At 40.4% G+C, this 22,134-nt stretch overlaps 1 protein-coding gene across 1 annotated transcript in view; it reads left to right on the top strand.

The window, feature by feature from the left end:
* Nucleotides 1-22,134, top strand: part of zgc:77151 (uncharacterized protein LOC337153 homolog) — a 45,090-nt gene that overhangs the window by 5,745 nt on the left and 17,211 nt on the right. Inside the window, exons 2-6 of the mRNA XM_044221179.1 lie at nt 10,245-10,397; nt 14,068-14,175; nt 19,075-19,282; nt 20,474-20,704; nt 21,797-21,903. Coding sequence (XP_044077114.1) covers nt 10,245-10,397; nt 14,068-14,175; nt 19,075-19,282; nt 20,474-20,704; nt 21,797-21,903 — 807 coding nt within the window. The remainder of the gene's footprint in view (nt 1-10,244; nt 10,398-14,067; nt 14,176-19,074; nt 19,283-20,473; nt 20,705-21,796; nt 21,904-22,134) is intronic.

Genomic DNA, 22,134 nt, shown 5'->3' with positions numbered 1-22,134 from the left:
GGGCCTTTTTCAGAGTGTGTCTGCGATACTTCACAGTGACGTAATGAAGCATCATGTCACTGCATTATGTCATGTAGTGGCCTTTTTATTTTTAATTGTATGTGGTATTAATGTTGCTATTTGTACACTGTATACAGCTCATAAGTGTATTTACTGCTGTATCTTTCTAAAAATTGATCTCAGGCCTGCTGCAGCTGGTCTGCAGAGCTACAGCGGGTGGGGAGGGGGGGCTCCCTGTGGAGGGGTTATGGGTATTGGGTGGGGGAGGGTGTGCTGGGTGGGATGGGGGTTGTGGATGATCAACACAAGAGTGAGAATTTGAGAATATTCTGCAGTTAGGCAGCAGGCAGGCGGAGAAGGCTGCTGTGTTCAGACGTTACAGCGGCTACGGGGCGACTGGCTGTTTTTTTTTTTTTTTAGAACAGCTCTGGTTTAGAAAAAGACTATTTCTGGTACAGAAAGGGGAGGAAATAAGAGTATACGCATTTATTTTGTGAATCTTCATGTCCCATCTATCATGAGTAAATGGATAGCAGCTGCGCAGCTGGCCGCACCCTCAGCTTATACACTAGGCCTTTTATTTCATGTGGATAGTACGCTTGGTAGATGTGTGACGTCTGCCTGGTTTATTATAATTCACTTAATATGGAAAAAGTTATCTGTCACGCACTTAAAACTGTTCAGCCATGCTTCATTTAAACATCAGAGCCGCAGTGATTAATCGGTAAGTCGATTTCGAAAGAATTAATCGGTAACTATTTTGATAATCGATTAATCGTGTTTTCACACACAAATGGCGAAAATGTTTGTTGTTCCAGCTCCTCAAATGTGAGGATTTGCTGCTTTTCTTTGTCTGCTATGATAGTAAATGAAATATCTTTTGGGAAGTCGTCGCTTGGGGTTTCGGGAAATCGCGACATTTAATAGACCGAGCAGATTAATCGAGAGAAAATAATAAGCAGTTGCAGCCCTAGTAAACCTTAGTAAAGCTGAAACAATTAGTCGATTAACTTGATTAGTCGACAGGCAGAAAATTAATCAACTATTTCGATTATCAGTTAATCATTTAAGTCATTTTTTTTTTTTTTTAAAGCAAAAGCTCCAAACATGCACCAGTTCCAGTTCCTCAAATGTGAGAATTTGCTGTTTTCTGTGTTTTATATCACAGTAAACTCTTGTCTTTGGACTGCTCTGACAAAACAAGATATTTGAAGACGTCGCTGTCGGCTCTGGGAACTTCTAAATTTGGCATTTTATAGACCAAACGATCAATCAATTAACGGAGGAAATGTTTGTCAGATTAACTGATCGTTATTCGCAGCCCTTAACATTAGTAACTTTACTGCAAGTTGAGTGGAATTTCTGTCAATGTTTGGTAACATTTAAGTAAAACTAGAGTTTAAGTGATTAGCTAACTGATTAGATCCACAGAACATTTATCTGTGCAACTATTTCGTTAATCGATTAATCATTTCAGCCGTTTTTTCAAGCATAAATACTGAACATTCACGTTCCAGTTTCTCAGATGTGAGGATTTGCTGTTTCATCTGCCAACAAACATTTGCGAAACTAAATGATTGACCTGCCAGTTATTTTCTTGATTAGTCAATAAGTTTTTTTTTTTGTTTGTTTTTTTTACTATAAAATGTCAGAAAATGGAGGGGAGGGGGTGTCAATCACAATTTTCTCGATCAAATGTATTGTTTTGTCCAAACAGTCTAAAACCCAAAGATATTAAATGTACTATAACGATAAGAGAAGGGAAAGCAGAGAATGCTTGGCATTTTGACTTAAACAATTAATTGATTATTACATTTGTTGCCAATTAAATTTTTCTTTTGCTCTACTTGTCAATTAATCGATTTAATTGTTGCAGCTCTGAACTGAACTGTTGGTTGGACAAAACACGACATTTGAAGACGTGACGTTGGGCTGTAGGAAATCGTAATGGCCATTTATTTTATTATATTCTGACATTTTATATCGTTAGTTGCAGCCATACATTTTAAAAAAAGAAGCCATTTTTATAAAGCAAAAGTAATAACCTTGTTTCAGTTTGAATTTCTGTCACTGAGAAATATCTGTTTTAATATTTCGGGTCATTTGCAGGTTGTATGTTGCAGCTGTGGGGCTGCAGATTATATTTCATGTAAAGCTGTTGTAATTCAGTCTTTTCTTGCCTCTAACTCCAAACAGGGGATTACAGAGGAGCAGAGGCTGCATGATGGACTCAATATCGGAAAACACAGCATTTTCACGGCAGCTGTGTTTTCTCTTGGGCTGTAAAAAACTGGATCACCGTGTCTGATGTGTTGTACACAAAGCAACATATTTTCCCTTGATTTTTATTATCTTAAATCCATTTTAATATTTTAATAAAGAAGAGTGGGTGTTGTAGTCAAGACCACCTAAACTGAGACCGAGTCAAGACCAAGACCAAGCAAAAACATAACCTAGGAGCAACAATTTGTCACCACGTGCCCTGCCCCCTCAATTTCTCACAAAGTTAACACTGCATTAGCTAGCGTTACGTCCCTCAGTATATGTTAACTAAATCAGTTATCAATAATAGCACCCTGAAACATACAGTATATCCCTACCTACCGTAAAGCCCGGGCTTTTATTTGCTTCAATCACATCCTGCCTATATTTGGGGCAGGCCTTTAATTCCTTTCGCGCAAAACTCTTGCTCAGCAAAGATGGGAAATACGATCAGATTGTTTATTTAAACCAGTATGAATATTACGCTAACGAATAACATATCAGCGAGAGAGAGATATCAAAATACCAGTAGCCTACTCTTTTTAGAAAGGATGAAAGCCAAAGTTATTTCAACTTGGATTAATTTTAATGAAAACCCGTTTTGATTCTTTTGATCGGTGGATATAATGAATATAAATAATCGAGGAATGGGCACATATTATACTTTGGTGCTCGTGGTTTCCGTAAAACGAACTTAACGATTGAATTTTGGAGAATCTAACCGATCTAACGATGCATAGCATGTCCATATTGACAAAAGTTTAAACATTTATATTTGTATTCGCGATCTAAACACATTAGAACTAGCTCAAGCGGACTCGGTGGGCTTTAAGAGGTTTTATACACCCGAAGAACTTATATAAAAACCAGACCTGGCTTCTAATTGAGACCTGCCTTTATTCGTCACACCCGGCCAGTAGTTTTTACGTGAGGTATTTTAATATGTATAGCTTGCAAAATCTCTTTTGGGTGAGGGGTGAAGAGATTTCTGAAGAGTTTTGTCGCAGAGGCAGATTGCTAACATTAGCTAGATAGCTTTGCTAGCATCACAGCTCACCTTTCTTTTCTAAGTGTCGAACAGCCGTAACAAAAATTTCAAATTAGAAACGAGTCAAGATTTACACCCAATCACGGTAATTGTGTTAACAAATAATTCAGACGATGCACAGGCAGTTTAGTCATATCCCCGCAGTTGTGGTCTTGAAATAAAATCCAGCGTCTTCTTTGTCTGAGACGGAGTAAAAATGCGGTCGAGTCCGAGACAAGACCGATCTCGAGTACTACAACTAATACTAACAAGTATTGTGTGTGTATCCAAAGCCTGATATCTCTTATTGCTCTGTGCCATAGCGCTCCATTCGTAGTTTATTTTAACTCAGTCCCACACACACCGTCCTGCTGCCCCAAATACTGACTAGAGCACCAAATGTGGATTCATCCGCCGCTGAAAATAGTCCCCAACAAATGCACTATTTCCTCCTGTTTTGAATAAAGTTTGCTAAAAAGTACAGCGGCCAGCCATTTTAGGAAATTACTGAGGCCTTTTTCAAAAATGAAACTACATGTTTGTGAGCCATTTTAAAGATTTACAGACTAACTAACACTGTTGCTTTGGGTCTTTTCACGAGTTCTGTCGACAATAAGAAAAACAGAGAATAGCGCCAGCCATATCTATTAATATGTTAGTTTTCTGACATTGACTCCATCATGCACCCTCCAGTCCTTCGTGAGTCTTTGAGTAATTTTGCACCTGATTTTAATAATCGATTGATCTTATAAGTAGTTACTTAAGCAAAAATGATCTGGTTTTAGCTTCTCAAATGTGAGTATTTGATCTTTTTCTGTCTTCTATGATAATACGCTGTTCATATGGTTGGACAAGACATTTGAAGATGTCATCCTGGGGTTTGGGAAATGGTTAAAGATATTTTTCATTATTTTCTGACATTTTATAGACCAAACGATTACTCGATTAACCGAGAAAGTAACTGGCAGATTGATCTATACCGAAAATAATCATGAGTTTGTTACTTTATCTGTACTTATTTGTACTTATTTATACCAAAACAAATGCCATGTTTTTGCAAAACCTCAGTCTAAAATAACTTGACCTAAAGCCCAAAAACCTGAACTGAAACTTTCATCAGATATGTGAGAGCTAGTGTTAATATGACTTTAGGTTTTTAGGGGAAAAGGCATTTAAATGAAGCACAATCTGTTGCAACTTATAAGCAAAAATGACAAAAATGATTCTAATTTGAAACAAGGCGGTGATTATTTTTTATCTCATTGCTTTATATTTGTCATTATTTAACAAAAAACTTGTAGAACTTGCATCTATTCTTAATAAAAATGCACTCAGTTTGGGTTAAACAAGTCCACATTGTTTCATTTCCAGAGTGAGAACTCGTCTGAGTCACCTCGGGTTGTGGATTTTGTGGTTATCTGTGAATAATGTTTGTAGCGGAGCGCATTAACACAGCCTGCTGACTGAAGCTGTTGCTCAGGATCCAAAATGGCAGCTCACTGTCCTCCTGACAGATACAGAGATCACCATTTAGGTCACGTACTTTAAAGATTACATAAACTAGAATGTATTTTCTGAACTCCAAAGGTCCCGGTACCATCAAAACCTGTCAAGGCCTCACACGGCTGCAAAACAGCCTTGGAATAAAATAAAAAAACTCCATTTCTTAGATGCGTTTGGTTTTATGTTTTAGCTTTTTTCCCCACAAACTACTCTGGGTGTCGCAGGCCCGGGGCTCCTCACACTTCCTCTTACAAAACTGTGAAATAAAAGCTGCAGGTTTATTCACGCAGCAGCAGCAGCAGAGGCAGTATTGGCTTTCAGATGTATGAACCGGACTCGAGATGTGCTCGATTTTTATTGTTCGAGCCGTGTACAAACACCCACAAACAGTGAGCATTAGCTGCTTGTGAGGTACGACGGATCCAGTGCTCCTCATCGCATCCAGAGTGTAAACACGCAGGAAGCTCCATGTAAACTGAGCTGTAGATTAAATAAAGACAAACTCGACATGAGAGTTTTTTAATTTTTGCTAAATGGCACGTCCGCCATTTTGGGGACAAACGGGGGAACCTGCTCTTACAGAATGACTGCTGGAAAAACCACTTTAGGTTGTTAGCAGTTTATTAATACACACTTAAGCTACTAAATATTTGACATTTTTTAAATACTTGATTGTAAGAGTGCACAAGTTGAATTTCTATCATTTTTGCATTCTTACAATAGTAGCTGCATTTTAGGGCTGCGGCTAAATTATTTTCCTTATCGATTTAATTTGCCATTTATTATCTCTATTAATCCATTAGTCACTAGGTCTGTAAATTGTGAGACGGCTGGAAATTTAGCGTGTGAACTCTTGCAAATGAGTATTAAGAAAGTCAGTTATATAGCAGCTATGTGTGCATTAATAAACTGTTAATAGCCTAAAACAGGTTTCCTGACAGCAGAGCCTCTGAAAGACCAGGTCCTCCCTTTTTGTCAACAAAATGGTGGATGTATCAATAGTGAAAAATGTCCCTCATAACGTCCCAGAGCCCAAGGTGACGTCTTCAGATCGCTTGTTTTGTACCAACAGTTCAAAATCCAAAGATATTCGGTTCACTATCGTACAAGACCAAGAAAACCAGAAAATACTCACATTTGAGAAGCTGGAACCAGAACACGTTTGGTATTTTTCCCGTTTTTAAAGGGACATTTCACCCCAGAAATACATATTTCTCCTCTTACCTGTACTGCTGTTTATCCATCTAGATTGTTTTGGAGATATCGGCCAATATAACAGGACTGTATGGCACTCGCTTGTGGAGCTCAAAGCGCCAAAAAACAAAATACATTTGAAAAACTCAACAGCAACGTCTCTTTTCGGAAATCAGGACCTCGGTTACTGAAGATAATCCACAGACTTTGTTGTGAGCAGTTTCATGTAGGAACTGTTTTCTTTCTGCCGAACTACGCCAACCGTATCACCGAGCAGAAGGAAGCGTGCATCTACTCGTGGACGAGAGGCTCGTGAAAGCACAGGATGTGAACAATAATGGCGTCCTCCTCGGCTGAGCCGTAACGTTAGCTAGCTCAGTGGTGCCAGGTGTGCTAGCAGTATCGGTTAGCTATAAACTGATCTCCACAGGATGAGTAGATGCACGCTTCCTTCTGCGTGGTGATACAGTAATAAAAAAAAAAAACAATCTTACTTCAAGCTGGTTGAAAAAGCTAGTAATTGGATTCCGAGCTAAGAACGTTTTTGTCAAAACATTTAAAACATTGGATTGTTTTTGTTTTGTGCAGAATTAAAAGCAACGCTGACCTTTTCTTCTGGTCACTGAGGGGAAACTGTGAGATGAATAATGTTCTCGGTTTTAAGATTTAACAGTAAGCTGCTGCTGTAGCGAAGCGTAATAAAGGTTTTTAATCCTAGTTTAGTTCATTTAGTGCTTTTTAAAGGACGCATTATGAAACCTGCATGCAGCTCGTTTCTCACAATTTCCAACGCTGATCTGTTGCCTTGTTGTTTCCCTCCATCACACCTGAACAACAAAACAAACGGTAGCAGGAGAAAATGCAAAAACGCTACAATTTACTCCGACAGGGAGTCAAAACATCTATCTCTTATATAAACTGAAACATGAAAACCTCCTGTGCAGATGAAGCAAGTCATGCTGTCAGTTACTTCAGTGTTATCGGAAACGTTTTATATTTGAAATCAACTCTCTTGTTGTGATATATGATATGATATGAGGAGATATTATTAAATTAGATTAAAAGGAGATGTTTAGGAAGTAGCCAGGAACGTAAGCCAACCTTTTGGACCAGTGCTGAAACAATTAATCAGTTAGTCAGTTAATCAGTTAATTTTATAATGGACATTTGTGTTGCGATATTTAAACCATCCGTCAACAGGGAAATAAAAGCCTCTTGTGTATGAGACCGGTCACTTCAGAGAGCGCCAGCCAGCTCGCAGTGGTGTAGCGAGGCGGGCTAGCTAGCGACCTCCGCAGGCGCTAGCTCGCTGTCGCGGCAGTCTGCTTTGGTGTTAACGGGGACAAAAACCTGAGCTGCCGCGGCTGAGTCGCTCTCCTCCTGAGCCTGTCTAGTTCGTAGCGCCGGTTAAAATCATAGCTAGGCTAGTATTAGCGTTTAGCAGACGCCTGGAACGGTATAGCCAATCAGAGGCAGAGTAGGGGGCGGGTCTAGAGATGACTCTTCATGTGAGGGGAATCTCGCCACCTGCTGGTGTAGCTAGTAACTGCACCACACATTTGTGGATTGTCTTCCGTGGGTTACAACTAATAAAGTACAATAAAAACTTCCGTCGAGTAGCAGACAACAGTTGTTTTTGCAAAGTTAGTGCTTTTAATGCAAAGTCAACCCTTCCTGTAGCTGTTTCAAAGTAAAAGTCTTCCACACGAAAAAAAAAAAAAAGAGGGGTTACGGCTTTTACTTTGAAGCACTTGCAGGAAGTGATACGTTTGTGTCATTGGGTGCAGATTAGCTGCCACCAACATACACTGATTATTGAAACCTTTTATTTATAGAGGGTAAACTCACTGAACGCATGCTCTCATTTGCCGGGGTGTCCCTGTTTTACAGAAATATACAAATAAGTTAAAAGATGATAGATAGATAAATAGATAAATGAGCACGAGGACAAAAGGGCGGCTCAGGTATACGGGATGAAGGTGTCCACTTTATGCTCTTATAGAGGGTACAATGGTGAGCGCAGCTATTTCCAGTAATAAAGAATAGCACTGTGATATAGATGCAGGAGATTGTGCATATGAACTACATCTCCATAGTCAATAACTGGAAGAAATGAAAGCAGCGATGAGAGTTGTACCTTTCAGTTGTCAGGAGGTGAAAACGCAGAGTAAAGGTCACATGACTTTTTGGCACATTACCCAGCATTCTTCAGCAATTTTTAATATTTGACCATTTGATTGCAACGTTACACGTTACTTAAACATTGTAAACTCCTGTGAGATTTCATCACACAGTGGAAGTTTGAAGTAATTTAGTAGTTCTTGTCAAAGAACAAATCACAATAACTTTACTAATTACAGATACTGAATGATTAACTAATAGCTGATGATTTTATGATGGCTTTCTGGGAATCGTGCGGCCTTCACACTGTGCAGCCGTGTGAAAGTGAAAGTTAAACAGCAGAATCGCTTCTATTAATTTACCCTTCAACTGTTAATGTGTTTGTTTATTTAACGCGCAGGTGTGCACGGGCGTTTCAAATCAGTTTTACAGGTGTGTGGGTGTGTGTGTAAGTGTGACCACTGTGTTGTAGTCTGATGATAACAGGAAGTCAGCTGTTGTTTTATTAGTTTTCAGATTCAGAAATTAAACAGAGGTTTTTTGGAAAAGAATTGTGACACATACAGATGATCGTACGGGTTTATACATGTCTTAATTTCCAGGCTTTTTCCACCATAATGTTACATAATGTCAGTAACACCGGTAGTCATTTTGTAAGAGCAGGCGTCACTGCATTTGCAGTAAAAAGCTGCATCACTTTCCTGTGCTCCATGTTTTGAGTCAGTATCAGTGGCTGCTGATATGCCTCTGCCATGCTAAACAGTCCGAGGAGTTAATTTTTAACGTTTCCTCTCCCAAGTTGTTTTAATATATTACAATATCCTGCTGAGTGCTGTTTCTACTCAAAATACTGCCTCACAACTTTATTGTCTGAGGTGTTGATGCCAGGGGTGGATTCTGCAATTTTTAATTTGATAGTTTTCATCTCTGAGGTATTTTTATTTTTTTAATGCATGAAAATGTCAAATTGTAGAAAAGTCTAAAACATTTATTTTTTTTTTTAATTGGTTGTGCACTCCATCATGAACATTTTATTTCCGATGTAGATGTCAGTTTGTCATTGATTCAGCCCGAACGTCCAGAATTAAATATCTCAACATGTGATTGCCATGAAATTTGGTTCACTTTGGTGATTCTCTGAGTTTTCATCTAGCGCCACCAACAGGTCAAAATGTCCACTTGTTCAACACTTAGCTTTATGAAAGGATGACTCCTACGTGTGACCAAATTTCCTATCAGCCTCAGCAGTACTTGGATATTAATGCTAACATAGCATGCTAAAATGCTAACGTTAAGTGTCTAGAATGATAGTGTGTCATGCCAACCTTTCGTAATTTTAACAAAGTTAAACGATTTAATTTGTTAGCGTGCAAAAAAACTACAGCTGCTGCAAAGTTTTACCAGCGTGGCAGTGTGCCAAATCCACCCACCAACGCTATATTCCTGTGTCCAGCTTTTAATGTTTAATCTCTGCCGTCCCAAAAAAAAACCCATCTACACCACGTGATTTTCTCCGTCCCGCTGACGCGTCTGAACTAACCGCGACCCTCCGTGGACTTCTTCTGTCGAGCCGTGACGCTTTAACTCGCGACGGTCTCGAGCTTGAGTGGAATGGTTTTTGTTAAAGGCCGCTAACAGCAGAAATATTAATTAAAATAATTGTTTTTTGTTTTCTTTAGACATGTGGCGCGAAGCACACAACGTATTCTTGAGTAACTGTATAGGGCTTGATTTTACGTTGGTACAATGATTGTGATTTAATTAGATTTTCTTACATATGGAGCAGAACTCTGTTTCACTTAGTAGCTTGATTGGATTTCCTCTGTTACTCCTACAGCTCTAGGTTTAAACAATATTAGCTTCCTCAACTCTAACTTATCTCCAAATTTTTCCCCACTGGACTTCAGTCTAATGTTACTTTATCAGGAAGCTGTGCTTCTTTGGCTCCGCCTTCTGAGATTTCACTCATCCATAGATGTTATTTCTGTCTCCAAAAGAGGTTAATGGGAGTGAAAGTCTGGTCTATGATCATTCTGCAGAGTTTATTAAATGCCCAACTCTAACAGTGAAAATGCTATGGGTGCCTGCTGAGCCACACGGGGACCATTAACTCTTCCTCATCATGTCTTTCTATCAGTGGTTGGGTGCTCCCTCCTGCCAGCGAGGCAGCTATGCCTTCTATAAGTCGGTGAGCAGCAGAGCTCAACCCGACGGGCCCGTCCAGGTGTGGAGGCTCGGGGAGTTTTACTTCATCCGCTGTGGACCCCAGGATCCTGTGTGCATCGCAGAGGTGAGATCCCAGCTCATATGGTTTTTCATTCGGCTCTCTGTTAGATTAAAGCTGCTATAATCGGTATTTTTGTAATAACAACGGCTCACGTGACTTTGTCTAATGTGCAAGCGGTCGCTCATATTGAGTTATCACCCGACTCTGCAGTTCCCCTCAGCTTTGCAGAGTTTTATAGCCTCGTTCAGCTCGTTATTTTGTTTTTTTTTTCAACCTGCAACTTAACTGTTCAGCTGGTTGTGTGAATAGGCAGCTTGTTTTCTAATACAGTCAACTTTACAAGGTGATAATATTCCAAATGTTTTGTTTACAGCTTGCCCCCAAGTGGCCCAAAAATAATCCGTTATTGCGGTTTTAAAGTCATGAGCCGTTGAGGCCCAAAAACCTGCAGGTTTTTACCAATGAAGGATTCAGTGGAGCGGGGCTGGACCTGAATATTCGACTATTCGGACATTCGCGATTCCGTTTTTTAACAACAACAGCAGGTGAGTCGCGTGTGGAGGAGGCTCGTTGTTAATGACGAAACCAACGTGGTACCGAATGACATCGGCACCAACCAGGTGTGTTCACTGTTGCTTTACCTGGTCCGTGCTTGTAAAATATCCATCGTGTCTGCGTAATACCAGAGTGTCTCTCTCTGTCTGCCTGTCTGTCGAGCATGTGTTATTGTCCGTATGCCTTTTGGGAGGGTAAAGCGAGGGGAGGCTGTCCAGTTATATAATCGATTTGCCGATGCCGCCGTTCTCTCGGACGGGTAAAAAAAATTAAGTCATGCACTATAAAAGTAAACTGAATAGAGAGAGACGCAAGTTAAAAAAAAGTCATCTTTGGCTCTGGGAGTTATAATGGGCATCTTTCACAGTTTTCTGACTTTGTATGGAAGGAGAGATTCATTGATTAATCAGGATAATGAACAACAGATCAATCAATAGTTCTGTCTTGATGATGTTTTTATAATAAAAACATCATCAAGACAGAACAGACAGAAAAGGGTACTTTTTATTTTTGCACTTTCATAAAGTTGGGGTACTAAAAAATGAACACTGAAGCAGCAGAGGTCGAGATATCTTTGTGTCCCCAGTAGCTCCGTTAAACCCCGGATACTACACTTCCCACAATGCAACTTGATAGCATCTTTGAGTAGACCCTCCCTGACTGTTAAACATCAGTGTCTTTCAAATTCTCAAGCCCCCTTTCTGATTTTGTAGAAAGGCATTACAGGCCAGAGCAGCACCAGGAGTGCCTCTTTAACTGTTGACTGAATCTACAAACTGAACCACGGCACACCAAACCCTAAAATGCCCAAAAGAGTTTCCCCTCGGGGATCAATAAAGTATTTCTGAAAATGGGTCACGCGCCTGCTCCCCTGCCTGCTCACGTGAGCTATAGACGACTAATACTATGTTGTTGTTTTTTTGAGTCTACATCCCACGGTAAGGCCAAATTTAGTCAATTTAGGTCGCGAGCTGTAAAGTGTTAATGAGATCGCATTGTATTTAGGTTGATAGTATTGTATTGACAGTGATTGATTTGTAAAGAAGGATGCGAAGTGAATGTTTTTGGGTTAATCTATTTGTTCAAACCCTGGAAGGAGAGAAACAGTGAAGTAATACAAACTGTTGAAATGAGTCAAAAGAAACTGAACTGAACAACCACCGAACGCCAAGTTTATCAAGTTTATCTCAAATAAAATAAAATAAATCGGTAAGGATCAGTTGACACAAGGGCCAGAAACAAACAACAACACATGGATTCCTTTCAGGCATGTACCCCCTTTACGTCTATCTGACGGCAATATAACACGTCGGCGTCGTGTCTGGTCGCCCTGGCCGAAAACGACACCACGAGAGCGGTGAGAGTGAACGCCGAACAGCTAAACAACGAGCTGAAACTCACTATAAAGCTCCGTAAAGCCGAGGGGAGCTGCAGGTTCAGCTGCTACCGGAGACGCACAACACATTTTCACATCGTTATTTTAAAAAATATCAGTTATAGCAGCTTTAAGTAAAGGATCCGAATGCCTCTTCCACCACCTCGTTCAAGCGACAGCATTCAGCCATCGCCACCATATTGCTAACAATATGTGGTACTAAAAGGTCAGTTCACAAAGTGAAATCCTGCTCAGTTTATCTGTTTTATTTCTCTGCTCCACGAAAGAGCAGATTTTAATATTTGCACACATTTGAATAGACTGGAAAAATACAGTAAACCTCCTGCGGTAGAATCTGGTTTAGTTACTGTAGGAGGCAGGTGTTTCAGCCTGTGTGCTCAGTCAAACTCCTTCTGGATGAATAAATAAAACCACACACACAAAAAAAGAAAAGAGCCGCAGTAATGTTGAAACGTCTCCTTGTGATTCAGCCAAGAATCACGTCTGACCTACAAAGCACAGTCTGGTCCGCTTCAGTCCAGTTCACACTCACATAATGTTGTCTTTAACTCCAGACCCTCCGGCCTGCTCGGACTGAATCTGGCTTCTGTGCCATCGGGAGACATTTCTTTCTGTCGGACGCTTTCCTGTTTGCTTGTTTGTCTCTCCTGTCGCTTCCTGTTTCCTCGCCTGCTATTCTACATCCATCCACTTCCAGATTTATACTTCCCTTTCCTTCTGATTCTCAGCCTGAACCTGGTTGGTCCAAACCGGCCTGATCAGGCTCATATTTCTGTTTTTTTTTTTTTTTTTTTTTTTTGCTTGATCAGATTGTGTTCCACTTTTTTGTGAAATATCTCTTAACTATTGGATGGATTGCCGTGAAATCTTGTACAGATAGATATTCACGGTGTCCAGAGGATCAATCCGACTGACTTTGGTGATCCTCTTGACTTTTCATCGTCAGGTCAAAATTTTAATTTGTCCAGTAATAAAACAACGCTATTTCTGTAGCGCAATTCATGCATAAATGCAACACAACACGCTTTGTATAAAAGCGAATCGTGACATTTAAGATAAAACAGGGATGCAAGCAGTAAAATAAGATCAACAAAAAAAATAAAATAAGATATTGAACATGTTTTAAAAGGGACAAGATAAAATAATTTGGGGTAAAAAAAACGCTTTAGCAGTTTAGGTTTATGACCAAATTCTTGCAAAACAAATGTCAGCATGCTAACATGCTAAATTAAGACAACATAAACATGTTAGCATTGTCTTTGTAATCAGAATCAGAAATCCTTTATTGATCCCCGAAGGGAAACTCTTTGTTACAGCAGCTCGCCTTTACGTCAGTGCACACAGGAGAAAGCAAAAAATACAATACAATACACTATAAAAACACTATAAAAACAGGTCAGAAAATAAATTAAGTACCAGGTGGGTATAAGTATAAGATAAAATAAGTGTGAGAAATAACATGGCGGAGATACTGTCCACTATACTAACGAGGACACGCCAATCATGCTAGCATTTAGCTCAAAGCACCACAGTGTCTTAAGTTCAGCCTCACAGAGCTGCTAGCTTGGCTGCAGACTCGAGTCTGGTTTTATCTTTAATTCCTAAATCAGAGAATGACAAACAGTGCATTCTTTTAACATTACACATCTGCCTCCCTAACCTGACCTGTTGACCTATTTTCAGCTTGGCTATTGTGCAGCTAAATCAGTTGTTAGTATATTTGTGTATTTGCAGCTACACAAACAAAGGTTTCAAGGCATCTGTGTTCTTCTTCGTGTGCAGGTGACCTTGCTGTGGGAGGACCAGACACGCCGCCACCTGCTGGCCAGCGCCAGACTCTACTTCCTGCCCGAGGACACGCCGAAGGGCCGGACCAGGGAGCACGGAGAGGTGGGTCAAAGGTCACCGGTCGACTGTCTCCTCTTCCAGACATTAGATACTGACGAGGCGTTCATCTCTGCATGGGATGGAATTTCAATCGTTTGTTTATTCTTCCATTTATTCATATTAACGTCTGTAGTACGATGTTTATTTTTTCATCGTACTGTCTTGATGTAATTTATTTTAGTTTAATTTAAATTAAATATGCCATTTTCCATCGAGTACGCCAAAAAAAACAAAACTTTTATAGAGATCCACCACAGGATATGATATACTGGTGACAAAATAAAAGTTAATGTAGTTACTGATAATTATCCTGGCAGACTTTATCCACGTTTGATGTAGTTTGTGGTGTTTCCACCCCATTTATATCAATGAGGGAAGGCCAAATAACAGAAACACCTCTCTGTTTAGCTTGTGAATTCCCCTCCCTAAGTCTTATCTCATCTTAACCATTAATAATACATCAGAATGTATTTGTTGGTGATTATTTTGTGTTATTAATCAGAATCTGCAAAGCTATCAAATAAATGTAGTGAAGTAAAAAACCTCTGAAATGTAGTGGAGTAGAAGTATAAAGTAGCATCATATGGAAAGTGAAGTGTAAGTACCTACAGATTGTACTTAAATACACTACTTTAGTAAATGTACACTATATACAATATGTAGCATGAAAAATAACCGTCCTCTGTTATTCCTGTCGACTGGTAATTGGAGTGAACCTCTTCCCTAATATAATCTGCTTTAAGAACATCTATTAATAACCTCGTCACACGGACACTGCCGCCTTTTTTTAACCAAACATCTTCGGCCAAGAACCTAAACAGGTTAACCTTCAGTCAAAGTCTAAACCCGACCTTCTGGTCACCTTTTTTTAATGAGCGCTCGACAACGAACAGTAACATTATTTTACATCCTGCTCTCAGTCTCTCTGATAGTATCTGCTTCATTAATAATCTCATCTCTTTTCGGTAGGACAATCAGATGCATTACTTTTTAAATATTAGAAAATATAAACTGTGATTTCACATGACTAGAGTAAGAAAAGAAGTATCAGATGTGGATGCTGCTGCTGCTGCTGCTGAGTGTTTTTGATTAACACAGTTCACAGGCAGGCTGCAGCTCAGCCTTCACATGAAAACCCCCCTTTGGGAATGAGACTAATGTATTACCCAAATGTAAATCCTATGACTTGTCTGAAACCAAATTTTCCACATTTCGAACTTAGATATTCCACTGTTGAAGTCTCTAATATAGAGGTTTAATTTTTCCTGGTGGAAAAATGAGCCTTTTGAAAGTAGTTGCCCAGTTTCTTTTATATGAAGAGTTTATTTCTCAATAGTCGTCTCATTTGTGTCATATGAAAGCCATCTTTTTTTTTTTTTTTTTTTCATCTTTTAAAGAGCCGTAGGATCAATCAGTTTTAACATGCATGCATTTATTTTAAGAGGAACAAAACGATGTAATGATCTGTAATTTTAACTTTTTGTACGGATTGAACAACAATCAAACGAGATATCGCGTGTTAATCAGTGAGCTTTAGAGCCGCTGGTAGATTGATTTTGTTACGGTTGCACAGAGCCAGGCTAGCAGTTTCCCTTCAGTCTTTATGCTAAGCTAGGCTAACCGGCTGCTGGCTGTAACTTCTCACCTTACTCTGTGTAAGAAAATGAATAAGCGTATTTTCCAAAATGTCAGTCACAGCACACCGGTGAAATGCCAGCATCTCAGTCTTAGTGTCAAAGAAAAACGTAACGTGTTGTATTTGGGGATATTATTATGGGTTTTACCCAGATGCCAAAGGTCCGTAAAAGACCACCTTAATTTATTCTGTTTCAGCTTTTTTTTTTTCTCTCAATTATTGACGTTAGGAATTTAATTTGGATTAAAGACTTTGAATAATCATCTTGAGCATGGCTCAGTGTCTGACGGCGCTTTGAAATGCTCAAACCTTTAAAGCTTTCTGCGAGCAATACAGTTAAAGAGAACAAACATTTATAAAGGAGTGTGAACACTTCATTTAAAATGTTTTAAACATTTAAAAACAGCAGCGGCGTCTCCTCTATTCAGACAACGGCTCCCTGCTTGTCTGTGCTCGGTGCGACAATATCACAGCATCATGTTTCTTTTTCTTATCTTTAACTGCTTTTATGGCGCGCAGAGCAAAGTTTTGGCGAGCAGGCATGCGGAGAACGGAGATGCAGGGTGTCAGATCCATGGAAAAGACGGCAAACTGGTTTGTAATTAAGGATTTAAAAATTCACTCGTCACTCTGATTAACGGGGCTCGGCGGGTGGACATGCCGCTCCACCAAAAACATCGATAAATGCACAGTGGAGCGCAGATTCTAGATAATGTTTTATGACATCTTAGTTGTGATAGTAAGTTAGTTACGGCGCAGGAAAAACCAATCGTCGACGATCCCGTCAGTCGTCAATATACGTTCAGATCACCAATCGGCACAAGCCCAGACTGCAGCACGTTAAATACGCAGAAGGAAAATTAACGCACCTCTTGGTTGCCTTTTATTGAGCGTGCTGTAATAAATATATCACGTATCTGTTATGCTCAGAGAAACTGAAATCAGTTTGATAAACTACGAAGCCAGTTTTAATTTGTCTATAAAAGTGGACGATATAAAACCGGCAGCAGATTTCGCCACCTAATAACGTTAAATGATGAAACTGAGACCATTTGATTTGCGGATGTGAGAAGAGGAAGTGAGCGTCCTCTTGTTGTCACGATGGTCATTAAGGCTTACACAGCAAATTTTAAAATCAATCACTAATGCAGCCAGAGAGACGACTGAGAATGCTTTGCTTCCTTCCTTTCGCGCGCCATGTGCCGAATATCGCGGCTCTTTCTGTAAATGTGCCGTCGTGTCTGAATGAAGCTGTAACATAAAAGACACATCGGTCTGAATGACAAAAGGCCATCGCTTTAACAGATCCATGAAGCCAGCGGTGTTGCTGGTGATCAACGTAAAAGTGATTCTGGCCCTTATTCAGACATAAAACTGGAATCACATGTACGTAACGAGGCGCACGTCTGAAAGACTTTTAAGAGCGTAACGCATAAAAAAGTGACAGTGAATTTTAGAGTTAGAATATTTGAGCTTTTTAAAAATGTTTATTCATGACTCCTGCAGCGTTAATGAGCTCACACCTGGCTGCTCAGGGAGCAGGAGTGTGAGGAGCTCCCGCCTGGCTGCAGGCCCAGAGGAGGCGGAGGCTTTTGGGGGTTGGGCTCAGTCGCCTCTGCCCCGAGGACTGAACAGGATCGCAGCTGACAAACTGGAACGGGAGGAAACTGTAAACTGGGCGAACAGTGGCTCAGTTTGTACTCACGTGTGAACGGTTTGTGTTCGAGGAGGCTTAAAGGAGCAACACGCACAACCTGTAAGGGTTTTATTACCATCTGCGGCACAACATTTTGTGTCACCGCCATATTTCTTTTTAGCAGGATATTTACTACAGACGTAAATGAGCTGCAGTCCGCCTGGTTTGTATATAAAGTGCCAGTAAATAGGATTTGATGCAGAGCTGTTGTGACACGTGTTGCACATGTCTGGAAAGCAATGTGGTGCAAAAGAAAGCGTTTTCTGCTGCTGAACTTTAAATATTTATTGAAGTGAAGACAATTTTGGAAGTCGAAGCTTGTCTTCATCCATACATTTAAACTCCTTAGACCAGATTCTTGCCATAAAAAAGATAAAATAACTTAACAGCCCTGCTTCACGTTAAAGGTTTTCAACTGGCGCATCGGCAGGATGCTTTTATTGTGAAGTTACAGGAAATGCAATGCGTTTGTTGTTTGTTTTGAGTTAGCGGAGCTTCATTAGCGGTGCTGCTATTCACTAAAAAACAAGGACATATTCTGCACTGTTTGGTCAACAGGTTATTTTTGAATACTGCATGGAGGGACAGTGCAGACGGACAGCCGCAGTGAGCTGCACAGAGCTGCAGACGACAGGCTCTCACTGTAGTTTGTGACTAGCACACCTCCAACACGTCATAAAGGTAAACATTACCTTGCTGTGCGGCGCAGTGGAAAAACACTCCATACCCACGCAGCCCGACTGCTCACGGCCGTTCCTGGCATGGCTCGGCGCGACTACTTTCTTCAGCCCTGAGTTATGTCTTCAGGTCCTCCTTTCAGGGCAGCCTGTATGTAGTCTGAGAGGCAAAACGCTGGGCAAAAAGAAGTCTGCCAATTTCTGGCTGCACCACTCTCTGCGGCTCGTTGAAGCTTATTGCTCTGAGCACGCGGTGATAACTGAAGGTGACTCATGTGAGTGTATCAACATTTTTATCAACTCCCTTTCTTCTCTCATCCGTATTATGGAGGCTGGTGTGACGAAGCTTAGAGAGATTTTAATCCAAAAACCAACCTGAAAGTATAAAAGTATAAAAGTTAGTGGAACAAAAACGGGATTTTGAAAAGTAAGGAGAACATTTTTTACTATCTTCAGAATATGATGCATGATATGCAAAATGAAATAACTAAATCTACTTAACATTCAACATACTATAGTTCAGATATTCATTTTTTAAATGAAATATTATGGAAATCGCCATATGGCCAAGTGCATTATCCAAATCGCAGAAGCTGCAGTTTTTATAATGAAGTACTGTAGCGCTGCAGAGACGCCGCGGCCTACAAATCTTGTTCTCCGGATGTAAGAAAACATGTTTGTTTTGTACAGACCCCAACAGATGTCACATCAACATGATTTTAACAGTTTTTTCAGTGAAAATGAAAATTGTGACGCAATCGTAATATCTGTCTAAATACTCGCATTATGATTTTTGTACCATATCGTGCGGCCCTAGTTTTTAATGAATAATTCAGATACCTGTGGCTTCGGTCCAAAATGGCTCAGCGTCTGCCTCTTCGTGTGTGTTTTAGGATGAAGTTCTGGCAGTGTCCAGGAAGATGGTGGTGCGGGTGGAGGACCTGGTGCGGTGGTCGTGTGCGGAGCCGGCAGGTTGGAGCAGCAGCCTGAAGCCGCCGCCCTGCGGGACCAACGGCCTCCACAGACCTCTACAGAGCAGTGATGGGAACAGCAGCAACACGCCCAACAAGAGCAGCGAGCCGCTCAGAGACAAAACAGAGAGTACGAGACTCTGAAGCCCACTTGTCAGAGACCCAAAAGTGATTTAAAAAAAAAAAAAAAAAAAATCAAGTAGACTAATTGGAAATTTGTATGGTACCAGTTTGTCAAAATGCTCCTCTAACAGTACAGAAATACTGTTCTTAGTCAATAATTAATTCTAATCCGATTCCAATCATTTCTTCAGTGTTAGGCTGCTATCAATGAAACACTTCCTGCAGATGTTTCCTAATTAAAGCCTACCAGAAGAGGGGGGGATTATTATGTCCTTTCGAGCCTCTGGAAGGCTTTTAATGTGAAACATCTTTGCAGGAAGTGTCAAGTTTCATTTGACGGTAGCTTAACAGCCATTGAAAGAACAGCAAAGACTAAAAAGTATTGGTGTTTTTAAAAAGTGAAACTCTTGAGCAGCAGAGTGGTGAGTGTGACATGACTCGCTGTTGTACGAATTGGAAATGTACATTATAATAAATATAACAACGGGTGAACGTGGAGGAAGTGTTGAGTTTGCACGAGCATTATTAAGAGGCACGCTTAAACGTGTTTTTTGAGCTGTAAACTAAATTACATGGCTGTACGGTGATGAAACACGTCAATGCCGGTATTAATATTGACATTTCTTACCAAATTTATAAAAATTTCGTGGGTTGAAAATGGCTCAACACACCATCTACTGTTGGAGTCGACCGTTTGGGACTAATTTACGTCATGACATTTATAAATAAATAAATGTGCGTTAACGCCCTCTAATCGCTCAATTTCAAGTATATGCTGATATTCTCGTTTATAAAACACGTGTATTACATAGTTGGGTGAAACGTTCTGTTTATAAATTAGCTTCCAGGCCAACAAAACAAAATTTGCTGGTTCAGTGATCGTTTGTGAAGAATGCAAATAATATTAATAACTTGATAACAGCGCAGTGGCTGAGTGACTGAGGCATCAGTGCTCTTTTTAAATGTTTTCACCATAAACCTCAAGCCGCTGCTACAACACCAAGTAAGCTAGTTGAGGATAATGCTATAGCTAATTTATATGACCTCCTTATAAATGTGGACGTGTGTTCCCAGTTGTTTATTTTCCAGTTTCCTCTGGCCGCAGACGTGTATAGATCACTGGACGGGTAGTTGGGCGGATTTTCTTTACCGCAGCAGGACGTTTGGTTCACATGTGTGTCGTGTCTTTTCCTCTCAGACAACCTGGTGGAGCGTCAGGGCGTCAAAGTGCTCAGCTACCCGCAGTACTGCCGCTTTCGCTCCCTGCAGAGACGCATCCAGGGCGGAGCGAGGGGACCGGGGCTGCAGGACCCCCTCTTGCTGGCCCTGGGGGGCATCAAGGCGCTGCCCAACACCCGGTTCATGTACTGCAGGGACACCTTCAACCACCCGACGCTGGAGAGCAGCGCCAGCTTCTCCTGGCAGTTCAGTGAGTGTTTCAGTGAAACCGGTCCACAAAACGAGTTTTACTGATCCACACGGGGCAGGGGTGGATGAAATATTCAGATCCTTTTAATTAAGTAAAAGTACTAATACACACACTACAAATACCCTGTCACAAGTAAAAGTCCTGCAGTGAAAGTGTGCGAGTGTGATCAGGAAAAAGCCCTTAAAGCATTAAAGCAGTGCAGCGTCCCTGTGGCTGCTGTGCTGTTATATATTCTATCATCAGGTTATTATTCCTCGTGCATTAATGTAAAGCAGGATGTTGCTGCTGCAGCTGGTGGAGCTGGAGCTCATGTTGAACCGGTTTGTATCGGACTGCAGCTGATGATGCTTTTCATTCTGGATCCATCTGCCCATTCTTTTCTCCGTCGATCGGTTTGGAAAACTGGTGAAAACGGTGAGAAACGCCGTCACGACGACCCAGAGCCCAAAGCGACGCCTTCAGCGTGTCGTCGCGTCCGACCGACAATCCGAAGCTCGACGTTATTAACAAACATCACAGTTATTACAGTCGTTCAGAGGAAAAGCAGCAGATCTGCACATCTGAGGAGCTGCAGCCAGGAAGGGATTTACAGGAGAAACGATGAAAACAGTTGCAAAATTCATTTTCAGTCAATCGATTAACTGATTATTCGACTAATCGTTTCAGCCCTACTTGTATAAACTGTTGGGGAGTTTAATTTATGACAAAACATATTTTATAAGTTTTGGGTGCAAAAATCTTAATTTGTAAAGTAACTAACGCTGTCAGATAAACGTAGTGAAGTAAAAGTACAATATTTCCCTCTGAGACGTGGCGGAGTAGAAAGTGGCATGAAAAGAAAAGACTAAAGTACAAGTACCTCAAATTTGTACTTATGTACATGTGGCTGAAGGCAGTTTGTCTACTTCCTGCTTTACAGACGTTACAGACAGATTCACAACAAAGACTAATGTAAAGCTTTAAAGTTGTAAATACCAGAAAATCAAAACAAATAATTCAACAAATGTTCTGGTTATTTCTGGTACTTATTTTTTCTTGCGTTCTTTGAAACTTCATGTATGTTGTTTGTTTTTGTTTGTTTTTTTTCTGCAGGATGTCCGTCTCTCAGTCTTCGAGGACGACCTCGCAAGAGGAGAACTCGAGATGGCAAAGACTCCCTGAACTCCAGCCAATCAGAGTCCTGGATCGAGAGGATGAAGGTTTGTTCTTATATATAATATATATCAGTATTCTGTCGATATAAAACATCCCTAAAACTACAAATTACATGTCTTTGAGTCGTCGTTGGTGAGAGTCCACTTGTGCAATTACTAAAAACTTGAATTGAGCGAGTGCAGCATCTTTCAGACGGAGGTAAAGAAATGCTTTAGAACAACATTTAAAAACACAAAGTGGAAAATGAAATCAGTTAAAAGAGAATAAGATTTTAT

This window comes from Siniperca chuatsi, linkage group LG14, assembly GCF_020085105.1.
Source record: "Siniperca chuatsi isolate FFG_IHB_CAS linkage group LG14, ASM2008510v1, whole genome shotgun sequence".
Taxonomy (NCBI): Eukaryota; Metazoa; Chordata; class Actinopteri; order Centrarchiformes; family Sinipercidae; genus Siniperca; species Siniperca chuatsi.
The sequence above is the reverse complement of the archived record's forward strand: the minus strand, read 5'-3'. Positions and strand labels throughout refer to the sequence as shown.